This window comes from Rana temporaria, chromosome 9, assembly GCF_905171775.1.
Source record: "Rana temporaria chromosome 9, aRanTem1.1, whole genome shotgun sequence".
Taxonomy (NCBI): domain Eukaryota; kingdom Metazoa; phylum Chordata; class Amphibia; order Anura; family Ranidae; genus Rana; species Rana temporaria.
The window spans coordinates 42,015,408-42,029,577 of record NC_053497.1 but is presented as its reverse complement, the minus strand read 5'-3'; the positions used below and the strand labels follow the sequence as shown (position 1 = coordinate 42,029,577).

Below are 14,170 nucleotides of genomic sequence, written 5' to 3'. Positions count from 1 at the left end.
TCTGCACAAAACTGCTTAGGACACGAAAACGATGGTTATTTTTGCCCCCTTCCCCTGATGGAGCCTGATGCATCCTCCTGCTCCACAGATGCAAAGGTACCTCAATCCAATGAGTGCAGTTTGCTCGCATCCAGCAGGGTAAGTCTCACTGTCCAGGCTGTCCGGTGATGTCAAGAATTTTGATCGATCAAAAAAATTAAAGATTAATCGAGGAATTAATCTTTAATTTCCCCAGCTCTAATTAAAGTTCAAATGAATGCAGATATGAGATTCGCAGTATAAAGTGCTGTAATCCAATTAAATGTAGTTCAATGCTTCCGAGCATGCATCAACTTGATTCTGAGCATGCGTGGATTTTTGACTGATGGATTTCCCCACAGACAATCGTTTTTTTCTATCGTTTTTTTTTAACCATAACATTTTAAAACAGGTTCTATTTTTTTTCACCGATGGGGCCCACACATGATCAGTTCGTCCGATGAAAATGGTCCATCGGTCCATTTTCATCAGACGAACCGATCGTGTGTACAGGGCATTAGATAGCAACCTTCTTTAGCTGTAAAGGATAGGAGGGTTTAGTTCTGCTTTTAGTTAGACTTAGTAGCAGGTGACTATTGTGTTAAGTTTACTGTGTATTATAATTAAACATCTACTTAGGCCTCATGCACGCTGAAGCTCAAAGAAGCTTCTCATACAGACATTTGCGCTTTTACTTTTTCTCTGCCTGGTAACTCTCCTCTGTTAGCCTATGTATGCATGCACACTATAGGCGTTTTCAGTTTAGTGGATGAAGCTCCTGTAGGAGGGAATTTTTTTTTAACCACTTCCCGCCCAACGTCATATGACATCATTGACTTTGAGTGGGGATATCTAAATGATTCTTGCATTTACAGGGATCATTCAGATATCTTCTTTTAGAGCCGGCAATTCTCTGCATCGTTAGAACAATCATAGTGGCTGTTTAGCCGCTTAATCATTCTTACAGGCAGCTGGAGGGGGCGCCCCCCCCCTCACGTAGCCCTCCGGTGCTTCTCTCAGCTCGCCCGTACGATCGGTGAGCCGGAGAAGGAATCAGTCCATGCCAGAAGTTGACCATAGAGAATCTGGTCCCCGGACCTCTCTATGATCTTTCAGAGGCCGGGCGCAATGTTATGACGTTGCACTCAGCCTCTGCATTTGAAAAAATGCAGCCGCCTTGGCTGTGAAGCCAGAATCGTGGTGTGTCTCTCCCATTATGGAAACAAATTGGGCTAACATTACACTGTGTTTTTTTTCTTTTTATGCATGAAACCTGTTTTTTTTCAAAAAAACACGTTTGAAAAATGACTGCACAAATATTGTGCGAGATAAAAAGTTGCAACAATCACCATTTTATTCCCTATGGTCTCTGTTAAAAAAAAACATATATAATGTTTGGGGGTTCTGAGTAATTTTCTAGCAAAAAAATTATTATTTTTACATGTTGGAACGAAGTGTCAGAATTGGCCTGGGTAGCAAGTAGTTAAAGGGGTTGTAAAGGTACAATTTTTTTTTTCCTAAATAGCTTCCTTTACCTTAGTGCAGTCCTCCTTCACTTACCTCATCCTTCCATTTTGCTTTTTAAATGTCCTTATTTCTTCTGAGAAATCCTCACTTCCTGTTCTTCTGTCTGTAACTACACACAGTAGTTCGAGACTTTCTCCCTGGTGTGGAGTGTCGGGCTCGCCCCCGCTCTTGGACTACAGGAGAGTCCGGATGCCCACTAGCACACAGCTCCTTTCTCTATATGCAACGTAGAGAGCGCCCTGACTCTCCTGTAGTCCAAGGCAGGGGGTGAGCACTCCACACCAGGGAGAAAGCCTTGCATTACTGTGTGTAGTTACAGACAGAAGAACAGGAAGTGAGTATTTCTCAGAATAAATAAGGACATTTAAAAGCAAAATGGAAGGATGAGGTAAGTGAAGGAGGACTGCACTAAGGTAAAGGAAGCTATATAGGGAAAAAAAAAGATTGTACTTTTACAACCCCTTTAAGCTTACAGTGTGCATGAGGCCTTACACAATGGTTTTAAAATACCTAGGCCCGGATTCACGTAGGAGATACGACGGCGTATCTCCAGATACGCCGTCGTATCTCTGAGTCTGAGGCGTCGTATCTTGGCGCCTGATTCAAAGAATCAGATACGCCAGAATTAGTATAAGATACGACCAGCGTAAGTCTCCTACGCCGTCGTATCTTAACTGCATATTTACGCTGGCCGCTAGGGGCGTGTACGCTGATTTACGCCTAGAATATGTAAATCACCTAGATACGCCAATTCACGAACGTACGCTCGGCCGTCGCATTACAGATACGCCGTTTACGTTAGGCTTTTTCCGGCGTAAAGTTACCCCTGCTATATGAGGCGTACCAATGTTAAGTATGGACGTCGGGCCAGCGTCGAATTTTCTGTCGATTACGTCGTTTGCGTAAGTCGTTCGCGAATAGGGCTGTGCGTAATTTACGTTCACGTCGAAAGCATTGGCTTTTTGCGGGTTAATTTGGAGCATGCGCACTGGGATACTTTCACGGACGGCGCATGCGCCGTTCGGAGAAAGCGTCATTTACGTGGGGTCATAATACGTTTACATAATACACGCCCACATCTTCCACATTTGAATTAGGCGGGCGTACTCGGCCTATTTACGCTTTGCCGCCGCAACTTTGCTTTGACAATACTGCACTTGCCTGTCAAAGTTGCGGAGGCGTAACGTAAATAGGATACGATGCGCTCTCCTACGTGAATCCGGGCCCTAGTTTTTCCATAAATATATGTACAAACTATATACATTTTTATATAATAATTTTTTTGTATGTGCTCAGAGGTTTTTTATACACCTCTCCATAGATGTTCTTATCCTTCTCTTGAAACATTAAAGCGGAGTTCCGGCCACAATTTAACTTTTTAAATATAAATACCCCTGTAATACACAAGCTTAATGTATTCTATTAAAGTTAGTCTGTAAACTAAGGTCCGTTTTGTTAGGTTGTTACAGCATTTAGACACTTTATAAAATAGAAATTGACTGGGGCCATCTTAAGTGTGGGCCTCATGAAGCCAGACTGTATGACTTCCTGGATTTCAGCCTTGCAGATCTTGCACATGCTCAGTGCTGCACAAGCAGTGTCAGATCAGGTTTCAGCACCTGTGCTGTCCAAGTCACATGATTCTTTGAGACTGGGGAGTGCACAGACTCCTGGTAAGTTACACCCACTACATTCCCAGAAGTCTGTGCGGTGCATTAAGCGGGAAGATTAACTATTCTGCCTAGCAACAACACTTTGAAAGCATCTAAAAAAAAAAAAAAAAATTCGTAAAGGACTAATGATTTTTTTTTAAAACTACTGATGTAATGTTATATTTATGGGTGGAACTCCACTTTAAGTAGAAACCCTACCTGTCGCTTTCACTGCATGGCACCTGTCTTAGAGGCTTTTTTTTTTCCCTTTCTGGTGTCGTCCTGTAAGTTGTAGGGTGGCATCTCTTTCATATCCTGTTCTGAAAACAGTGGTTTTGTTTCCAGATAAACCATCGTTCTGTACAGTTAAATGAAAGATTGTGAATTAAGTCATGTATGACCACAGGATGTAAAATCGTTTTTCTGTACTTACCTTGTTGCATTCAGATTCTCTCCCATCCAAACTGGACGTGTTTTCTGCAGCGCTGGATCCTCGTTTCTCAAATTTAATATGTTTTTTCCATGTATAGTAATATTCAACACACTGGTAAATATTTTTCTTAGGGATCTAGAGGATAATGGTTTGTAACAAAAATCCAAGATGTCCGACATTATTACTATAGCTTTATACAGCATCTTCAGTTCACTATAAGTGCAGACTAGCATTATGGTATTTGTCTGAAACTATACTATGAACAAGAACATTTCTTGCTCTTGGTTGCTTTGGGAAAAATTAAAATGTTTTTGTTCGTACATTTTTTGTGCATGGGCCCATATTGCATGCACAAATACCAGCATGTCAAAGTACGGGCGCACCATGGAAAATGTTGACTTTTTTTAACATACAAGTAAAACCTTGGATTGTGAGCATAATTCGTTCCAAAAACATGCTTGTAATCCAAAGCTTGTATATCAAAGCAAATTTCCCCTTAAGAAATAATGGAAACTCAAATGATTTGTTCCACAACCATTTATTAACCACTTAAGACCCGGACCTTTAGGCAGCTAAAGGACCGGGCCAGTTTTTGCGATTCGGCACTGGGTCTCTTTAACTGACAATTGCACGATCATGCGACGTGGCTCCCAAACAAAATTGGCGTCCTTTTTTTCCCACAAATAGAGCTTTCTTTTGGTGGTATTTGATCACCTCTGCCGTTTTTATTTTATGCGTTATAAACAAAAATACTTTTTTCTATAATAAATATCCCCCAAAAATGTATAAAACATTATTTTTTTTCCTCAGTTTAGGCCGATACGTATTCTTCTACCTATTCTTGGTAAAAAAAATCGCAATAAGCGTTTAACGATTGGTTTGCGTACAATTTATAGTGTTTACAAAAAAGGGGAGTTTTATTGCATTTTTATAAAAAATAATATTTTGTTACTACTAATGGCGGCGATCAGCGTTTTTTTATTTTTTTTTTCGTGACTGCGACACTATGGCGGACATTTCTGACACATTTTTGGGACCATTGTCATTTTCACAGCAAAAAATGCATTGTTTACTGTGAAAATGACAATTGCAGTTTGGAAGTTAACCACAAGGGGGCGCTGAAGGGGTTATGTGTGACCTCATTTGTGTTTCTACTGTAGGGGGGTGTGGCTGTAGGCGTGACATCATTGATTGTGTTTCCCTATAAAAGGGAACACATGATCGATGACAGCGCCACAGTGAAGAATGGGGAAGCTGTGTTTACACACATCGCGGGACTCCAGCGGCAATCGGGTCCACGAGTCCCGCGGTCAAGGAGCCCACGGCTGGGCTTAAAGAGCCACGTACATGTACGTGGATGTGCCCAGCCATGCCATTCTGCCGATGTATATCGGCGTGAAGGGGTCCTTAAGTGGTTAATAAGTCCTTCAGTTTATAGTCCACTGCCTAATATAGTCCATATTAGGCAGTTCAGCTCTTCTGCTACACGGTCGGAATTTCTGACTAAAAGCTCACTCCAACTTTTTTTTGACGGAAAATCCAATCGTGTGTACAGGGCATTAGTGTCTTGAGGTACCTGTTCTCTGACTTGGGGTTGTGCTTGGACCCTAAAGGTTTCTGCCATTGTCAACTGGCCTCTGCCTGCTAGTAATTCCTTGGCTTTTCCAACTACTACAGTTCATACGGAACTATACCTCCATTGCTGCACTTCTCAACCTGATAAAAAAAAAATTGCTAACGCCAAGGTTGGGTCTCCCATACACATTTCTGTTTTAAGAATTAAAGCAAGACTTCGTTCTATGGAGAAGGCCAAGTCTTTCAGCTCCTTTTTTTATTTTAAGTAGGCACTTCTGTGGGTTAGAGTTAGAGCCATGCCGCTCCAGTCTTTTCAAAAGTAAACCGCCATGTGCTGTGTGAGTACAAAAATCCTTTTTTCTCTTTCGTTCATAGACGGACACAGCCTTCATTGACCTTAGGGACGTCCCCAAGCAGTGTCAAAAAATTCGAGGGGTGGGAAAAATAACACAGCAAAAACAGGTTACACCCCAAACAAAAGCCGGAGTTACTCAATGGAGGAACTCCAACCTTAAACTGCCGCCTGTAACACCCTGCGGCCGAAGGAGGCATCAGAAGATGCACTCACATCCACCTTATAAAACTTTGAAAAAGTGTGGACCGACGACCAGGTCGCAGCCTTACACACCTGTAACACAGAGGCTTGGTGTCGGAAAGCCCAAGAGGCCCCGATCGCCCTGGTCGAATGCGCCGTGACCCGAAAGGGGGGCGCCCGCCCCTTCAGGGCATAGGCCTGAAGCACAATCCGTCGGAACCACCTAGGAACGGTGGCCGACGAGACTGCCAGGCCCTCTTGTAGGGCCAGCCACCGACACGAACAGTGAGCCCGACTTCCGGAACGGAACCGTAACATATAAGTACACTCGTAGGGCCCGAACCACATCCAGAGGATGCAACGTGGCCTCCTCTTGGCATTTCGACCGAGGACATAAGGATGGAAGAACAATGTCCACATCCAAGTGAAAAGCCGAAACGACCTTAGGGAGAAAAAACGGCTGCGGCCGCAGCACCACCTCATCCTTACGGATGACCAAGCAGGGAGCCTTGCAAGACAAGGCCGCCAGAACAGACAGACACCCGTCTGATCGAGGTAATTGCTACCTGAAATAAAATCACCTTTTGTGACAATAAACAAAAAACCTCCCGAATGTCCTCAAAGGGAGCATCCCGAAGCACTGAAAGGACTAAATTCAAGTCCCATGAGGGTAATGGAGGGCGCACCGGAGGGGCCACCTGCCAGACCCCCTGACCCAACGCACGCACCCAGGAGTGCGATGCCAAGGGTCGCTGCAAGTAAAAACAGCCAGAGCAGAAATCTGGCTCCTAACCGTACGTAAGGCGAGAGCCTGAACCACTCCCTGCTGCAAAGACAGCAGAATCCTGTACACAACGCATGTACGAGAGTGCCAGTTCATCTCCCCACACACAGAGAAGTAGGCCTTCCATGTATGAGGAAAAAACCTACGTGAGGTAGACTTCCGTGCAGGCAGCACGGTAGAGACCACCGAGCCCAATAGGCCTCGGTCCTTAAGCCCCTGGTTCTCAACAGCCACGCCGCTAAGGCCGGTGGCTGTGAAACAGGGTGGAAGATCGGACCCTGTAACAGAAAATCAATTCCCAGGGGAAGACGCTAGGGGGCGTCTGCCACCAGACGCACCTGGTCCGCGTACCAGAAGCGACGCGGCCAATCTGGGGCAATCAGGACCAATAGAATCCCTACAGCTTCTACTCTGCGCAGCAGGCGAGGAAGAAGCTTCCAAGGAGGGAAGGTGTAAAGTAGGCGACAGTGACCCCAAGGAGCCACCAACGCGCCTGACGCGTCCGTCCACGGGTCCTTAAACCTGGCCACGAACCGTGGCACCTACCGATAGAGACGGGACGCTAGTCCCGTCCGGAGTGCCCCACTTTCGGCACAGACCCCAAAACACCTGCGGGTGGAGAGACCACTCTCCTTGGCCCAGTGCAGAGCGACCTAGGTAGTCGGCTAGCCAATTCCGTATTCCCGGAATGTACCCGGCCGATAGAGCCGGAACGGACCCTTCGGCCCACCGAAAGGATGCGCGCGACCCCCGTCGCTGCAACAGAACTCCGTGTGCCTCCCTGATGATCAACCTACGCCACGGCCGTGGTGTTATCGGACAGGATCCTGACCGGTCGGCCCTGTAGATCCAGGGACCACCTGGCAAGGCAAAGCTTGATTGCTCGGAGCTCCAGAACGTTGATCAGTAGGCAGGACTCCACCTGAGTCCAGTGCCCCTGGGCTGATTGGGTGCCCCAAGCGCCCCTCCCCAACCGGAGAGGCTGGCATCCGTCGTGACCACTGTCCAGTGGCCTGCAGAAAAATGACTTTCCGGCCCGAAGCACCGGAAACGCCAGCCACCACACCAGGGGAGACATGATCAGATGACTCAATTGAATCTGGTAATCCAGAGATGACGGAAGCTAGTCCCATCGTGACAGCAGTTCCCTCCGTAGTATCCTGGCGTGGAATTGGGCATACGGAACTGCCTCAAAAGAGGCTACCAACTGACCCAGAACCTTCCTGCAGAAATCGCAGAGATGACTGCTTCTGGGTCGGCAACTGCTGCACAGCAGATAGCAGAGTCTGAAGTTTTTCCGTTAGGAGAAAAACACTCCCGCCCCGGAGGAATCCAGGACTAGTCCCAGGTATTGCAGTCCCAGAGACGGAATCAACCCTGATTACAGGACAATCCAGAAACCAGCTGAACACTCGGAGAGCTTGACACGTGATAGACACGGCTCCACCAATGCAGAGCTCGAAGAAGCTCGTAGGAGAATGTCGTCCAGACATCCCATGATAACAAACCCCCGCTGTCACAGCCGGGCCAGTATCGGGACGAGCACCTTGGCGAAAACCCGCCGAATGGGAAGGACACCAATTGAAAATGGTCCCCCCCGACCGCAAAGCACAGAATCTCCGGTGGTTTGAGGATATGCAGGTACACGTTCATGACATCCAAGAATGCCAGAAAATCCCTCTGATGGAGTGCCGCTATTACCAAGCGAATCGACACCACCTAAAAGTTTGCACCTTGACAAAACAAACGAGGGACTTGAGGCCCAGGTTTGACCGGGCCCCATCCTCCGTGGGGACACAAACAGAATGGAGTAAAAAGCCCGAGACCGTTCCAACGAGGGAACTGGCACAATCACTCCCCTGACCAGAAGATCCTGGACAGCCCCTGACAGAGTCAACCGGCGAACCGGAGGAGGCCAGAAGCCGGAGGGAAAAAACCTGTTTGGCAGACGAGAGAAACTCAATCTTGTACCCCAAGGAAAACACGTCGCAATGCGGGAGCAGACCTTCAGGCGGAAGCAGGTATGTCCGCAGACTTGTTAGGCATGCGGTATCAGGTGCGCTGCTACCCCGCAGCGGGGATTCAAGCAGCATGTAGACCTACCCCCACCGCACAGGGCGAGCGAAAAAACGCTCGGAGGTAGGCAAGGAGGGTCCTTGCACAGGGCAAGTTCCCTAGCCCTTCCCAGACTGTGGGAACAGCATGCGCTTACCACCCGTGGCATCCTCGATGATGCCATTCAGGGAAGTCCCAAAAGGACCGTTCACCCTTAACGGCCATCACCAAGGCCACCTTAGAGGTCCTTTTTCCAGCTCCTGCAGCAGGAGCTTCGCCCTTTTAGTCGGGGCCCTGGCCAGAGCCGGCCTCACCGCCGAACCCACCACCGTGAATAGGGAGCGGGCCACGGCCTCCACTCTCCTATCAGTGGGATCCTGAAATGCAGGAGCCCCTTCCACAGGCAATGTGGTGGCCTTGCGCAGTCTGGACACAGGGGGGGTCCACTGGCGGAGGAGAGACCTACTTTTTATTTATTTTTTAAAGCCCCCCCAAGGGGGTAACGGGTTGCAAAGTTTTTTGACAAACTTTTTGCGGTGCATCCCATTCCTTGTATAACATATTGTCCAAATAAGGAACACAAGGAAACACTTCAGCGGTGCGTGGTAGTCTGCTGGTACCGACACGGAGGTGTCTCCGCCACATCCTCAATTTTTAGAGCCTCACGCACCGCAGAAACAAGAGCTCCAACAAATTCTTGCCAGCAACTGACTGCAGCAGAGTCATCCTCACTATCCATAAGGGTTAAACCCGCAGCCTCTGACATAACAGAACCAGAAAAAAACAGCGATTCTGTGTCATCCCCAGGAGCAGGCTCAGGGAGGGGGCGCTTTTTTACCCCCCCATCCGGGCACTAGCTGCTTCAAACCTGGCAAGAAACCCAGGACAGCCAACATAACAGATGTGGCAGGGGAAGGGGCGTTAAGGGTTAACTCAGGCATAGCTTGAGAGGGAGACCTGGCTCAGGTTCCATAGTGTCAGCACTGAGTCACCCACCCTGCAAGGCAGGACAAAAAAAAAAACACTGGTCACCTCCTTGCTGCTATTGCAGAGCATGGGGGCCCCTGGTATTCACCACCCCACCCAGCTGCAGAGGGAGCTGAAAAAACCTGAGGTGTGCTCTGATGTGCTGGCTGTGATGTGTGTCACCTCAAAGAAGATTCACAGCACTAAAAACTGTTACAGCACTAAAACTGGTAGAAGAGACCAGAGGCCTAAAAAACTGTTACAGCACTAAAACTGTACAAGATACCAGAGGCTGTGCTGTGTCTGTCAGCGTTACCAAGGAGATTTCCAAGATGGCCGCTGTCTGAGGTAAAAATTACCTCATAGAACACAGCAGCACTGGCTGTGCTTTGTTACCTCAGGGAAGAATCACAGCGTTACCAAGGAGATTTCCAAGATGGCCGCCATCTGAGGTAAAAATTACCTCATAGAACACAGCAGCACTGGCTGTGCTTTGTCTGTCACCTCAGGGAAGAATCACAGCGTTACCAAGGAGATTTCCAAGATTGCCGCTGTCTGAGGTAAAAATCAACTCATAGAACACAGCAGCACACAGCAGCACCCCCCAGAGTAACAACACAGTCCCCCAACAACACACGGGCCCCGGTGGTAATAAAGAAAACCCAGGAGGCCCCCCTTCACAGCCACTACCCAGTCAGGGGAAGGAGGGAGAGGAAGGGGAGAGAGGAAAGCAGGGCGGACCCTCAGTCGACCTCCCCAGGGAAAACACCAGCCAGACCACTTACCTGAGTAAGGGGCCACTACTTACCCGTCCTGCGACTACCTGGCTGGAGGTATCCCAGACAGAACCAACGTCCGTAAACGGCATGGCTGTCGGCCAGACACGCTGTGACACAGCCATAGAGACCGGTCATATGTGTGCCCTAGAACCGAAGTTCCCCGGCCTCCCCTGGAGCAACGGGGCCTGTCGTGGACGTCCCAAAGCTGAGCTGAGGGCCGGCACACGCTCGAAGGCCGAACATGGGGGGAATACAAGGGTCGAGGACCCAGCCTGTCACCCAGTCGGCTGTTGATAGAAGAATCGCAGGATTCAAAAATGCAGGAACAAAATAATAAAAGCGAGAAAAATCGCAAGAAAAAAACTCCAGAGTACAGGAACTCCAGAGAGAGCCTGACCTCCTGTCGTTAGGCAGAAAACAAACTGAGGCTGCTAGAGCAGGGTGTGGGTTATGCCTGGGGGAGCCACGCCCCCTGGGAGGAGCGGCATGAAGGAAAGGTTTTTAACACCTTAAGTGCTGTAGAATTCTGCCTAAATCTCCTGGTAGGAAGAAGCATAACCCTAAGGTCAATGAAGGCTGTGTCCGTCTATGAACGAAAGAGAAATATACATTAGTTGCAGAATGCAATTTTACAGCCCCCTACAAACACAGTTCTTCCAAAAGTCTGGTTGATGCATTTTCCAGATCTGTTAATACACAGAATATGGAGTCTGCCACCAAACCTGAAACAATTATTCCTACCTCATGCATTGATTTCATGGTTACTCAGCAATTGTGAGTTTTCCTGAATAATACTTTTTGCCCCAGTTGAATTGAGGCACAAAATCATGGGGACATGATTCCAAAAGTGGTGGGCCATTCAGGGTCCCATTGTTCTTCCTGGTGATCAATCGACACTACTGGTGGCCTACTTTTTATTTTGATGGTTGGGAATATGCTAAGACCTGTCACAGGAGGTGACGAGAGGGCTCCCCTTGCAGCGGAGAGCAAAGTACCCCTGGAGATGGAGACAGAGGGTGCTCTACCCAGAGATGCATGGGTTGCCTGCCGATGAAGCTGTCTGATGGTTCCAGAAGTGGACACCCCAGAGCAGAGAAGGCGGTCAGACAATGGTTCCCTGGAGGAGCTGGCGGATCTTAGCAGGTGGAAAAGCAGAGACGTTGTCAAAAGCCAGGCCAGGGGTCAAGCACAGGAAGGCAGTCAGAAGCAGAGGCAGGAGGTGTGGTTGTGATCAAGCCAGAGTCAAACACAGGAAGTCAATCTGGAACAGGCAAGGAGCAGGTCCTCGAAACAAGCCGGGTTCAGAGCCAGGAGAGAAGCCAGAGCAGGTCAGAGTAAGACGGGTCGGTAACAGGTAATCAAATCGGAGCAAGGAACACAGGATACAGAGCTGACGATAATCCAGCGATTGCTAGTGCGCATGAGCGGATTAGTGCGGCCATAACGGATATGGGCATATCTGCCAGTTCTTCTCCGGTTTCTTCCCTTACAGTCACATTTTATGTTCACTTCAAGTCCTCTGCGCCAGCCCCCACCAGTCTTCTCGTTGCCTGCTTTACTTTATCACTGATCTTTCACCTTCTTCTGAGAAATAATACCGTAATGTGGGTCATCAACAATCAGTTTGCTAAGATGGTACTCTTCATTCCAATTCCTGGCCTACTATATGCTCTTGCATTGGTCCCTCTCTTTATATAAGGAATCTATTGCCAGGAGTTCCATCCCACATTATCTCCAAATGAGGAATACAATTAACTTTTTTTGGTTTTGGAAAGCCTTCTGCAAATCACTACATTTTTCCCTGCACATTTTGATCTTCTCTGTGGGCTAAATTTTCCCATATTAATCATGTTCGCTCCAGTTTTCAGATAAAGACCTTCTTTACAGTCCTAATGCTGACATAGCCAACCTCCCTTTCCGATTTTGCCAAACATGCCTGCTTTAACAGTCTTTTAATCCCATCTGGTCAGAAGTACAAAGCAAATGTAAGGTCTCTGCAGATTGTAGACATAAACCATCACCCCAGTGTGCCTGCTTGCTCCAGACCTACCGTATTTTCCGGCGTATAAGACGACCCCCTAATTTTCCAGGAAAAATTTTGGTTTGGGGATATACTCACCGTATAAGACTACCCCCTTCTTACTAGTCTTTCTGGAAGCTGAGGGGGAGCCGGAACCGCTGACAGAAACAGGCTTTTTCAAATCTCACTGTGCCATTACATTACATTCCTCACTGTGCCATTACATTACATGCCCCGACTGTGCCATCACTTGCCCCCACTGTGCCATCACTTGCCCCCTTTCTGTGCCATCACTTGCCCCCTCTCTGTGCCATCACTTCCCCCCACTGTGCCTGAGCTTGCCCCCCCAGTGCCATCACTCACTTTATTTTTAGGCGGTGCGGTGACAGTCTCCGTGCTGCGCGCGTCAATGATTTAAAAGACGCGCCTTCTCCTCAGCGTGTTCTGTGTTAGGCGGAACACAAATCTTCCCAGCAGCGCCTCTGTTCTGTGTTCCGCCTATCAGGGACGTCTTCTCATCTCATCCGAGGATGAGAAGGCATCTGTGATAGGAGGAACACAGAACAGAGGCGCTGCTGGGAAGATTTGTGTTCCACCTATCACAGAACACGCTGAGAAGAAGGAGCGTCTTTTAAATCATTGACGCTCGCAGCACGGAGACTGTCACCGCACCGCACCGCCTATTCAGGAAAAAAGTGAGTGATGGCAGAGACCGTACCCGGCGTATAAGACGACCCCCGACTTTGGATGCATTTTTTTGCATCCAGAAAGTCGTCTTATACGCCGGAAAATAACGTACTTCCTGCTACCTTCTTGTCTCTCAGTCCCAGGTCTTGCGTAAGGTGAATCTGAGGGTTGGGGCCTCGGGGTTGACATGCAGTGTAGTCCATCTCCACCAGCAAGAGCTCTGGTAAAACTAATTTAGCCCTTATATTCTGCTCATTGGGGAATCCTGTCTTCTCCTTTCCCGAGGAACCGTCCTGTTCAGTGTAGTTCCTACAACTTCACAGTTACTCCTAGGTCTGATCTGCCCCGTGTTGTGCTGCCCTACCATGAGCTAGCTCTTGAACTACTGTCAGGTCACCTGTGGCCAGGTGACAAGTGCACCCTGTAGGGGTCAGGGATGCACCGCAGGGAAGTGAACCCTATAGCCGACTACTGCTGGCAGGGAGGAAGCGTAACCCAAGATCACCCAGGGCGCGGAGTCTAAGACCCAGTTTTGTATTCACCAGAGCCCTTGGTGGTAGGGATGGTCTTGGCCGCAACTGGGTCCAGGTCGCGTTCCCGGGATTCCTCAGGTCACACTCCGCAGGGAGAAGGGGGAAGCAGCCAGCAGAACAAACAGTGGTGATGGACAGGCCGAGGTCAGGGCAACAGGCAGACAAGGATAACCGTGGAACATGCAAATAGTCAGGGGCACAGGCAGACAGGGAAGTCGGGGACAAGCCAAAACGGTACACGGAAGATGATCGTAGCACTCTGCAACCAGGAACTAGCAATACACTGCAGACAGGAACTGAGCATTGGAACACTGTTGAACAGCACTGCAGACCTGTAGAGCAAAGGTTAATATAGGCTTCCTGGGATGGACTAGGGTGGAGCCATACAGGAAGAGGAAGTGATAAGAAGGGAAACCAGAACAGGATCTGCCTCTAATCAACACATGGAGATCAGGTAGGCAGACAGACATGATGCATATTCATGACAGTACCCTCCCTCTTACGAGGCCTCCCCCTTCCCTGCCTGGGTCCGGGTTTAGAGGGAAACTTCAGATGAAAATTCTTCAATAGACGAGGTGCAAAGACCTCTGATGCAGGAACCCAAGA

The 14,170-nt window shown here is 48.5% G+C and overlaps 1 protein-coding gene across 1 annotated transcript in view; it reads right to left on the bottom strand.

The window, feature by feature from the left end:
- Positions 1-3,444: 3,444 nt before the first annotated feature.
- ZNF541 (zinc finger protein 541) overlaps positions 3,445-14,170 on the bottom strand; it is a 45,931-nt gene continuing 35,205 nt past the window's right edge. The window contains exons 9-10 of the mRNA XM_040325198.1: positions 3,631-3,765; positions 3,445-3,555 (exon numbers count right to left, since the gene is read on the bottom strand). Coding sequence (XP_040181132.1) covers positions 3,445-3,555; positions 3,631-3,765 — 246 coding nt within the window. The remainder of the gene's footprint in view (positions 3,556-3,630; positions 3,766-14,170) is intronic.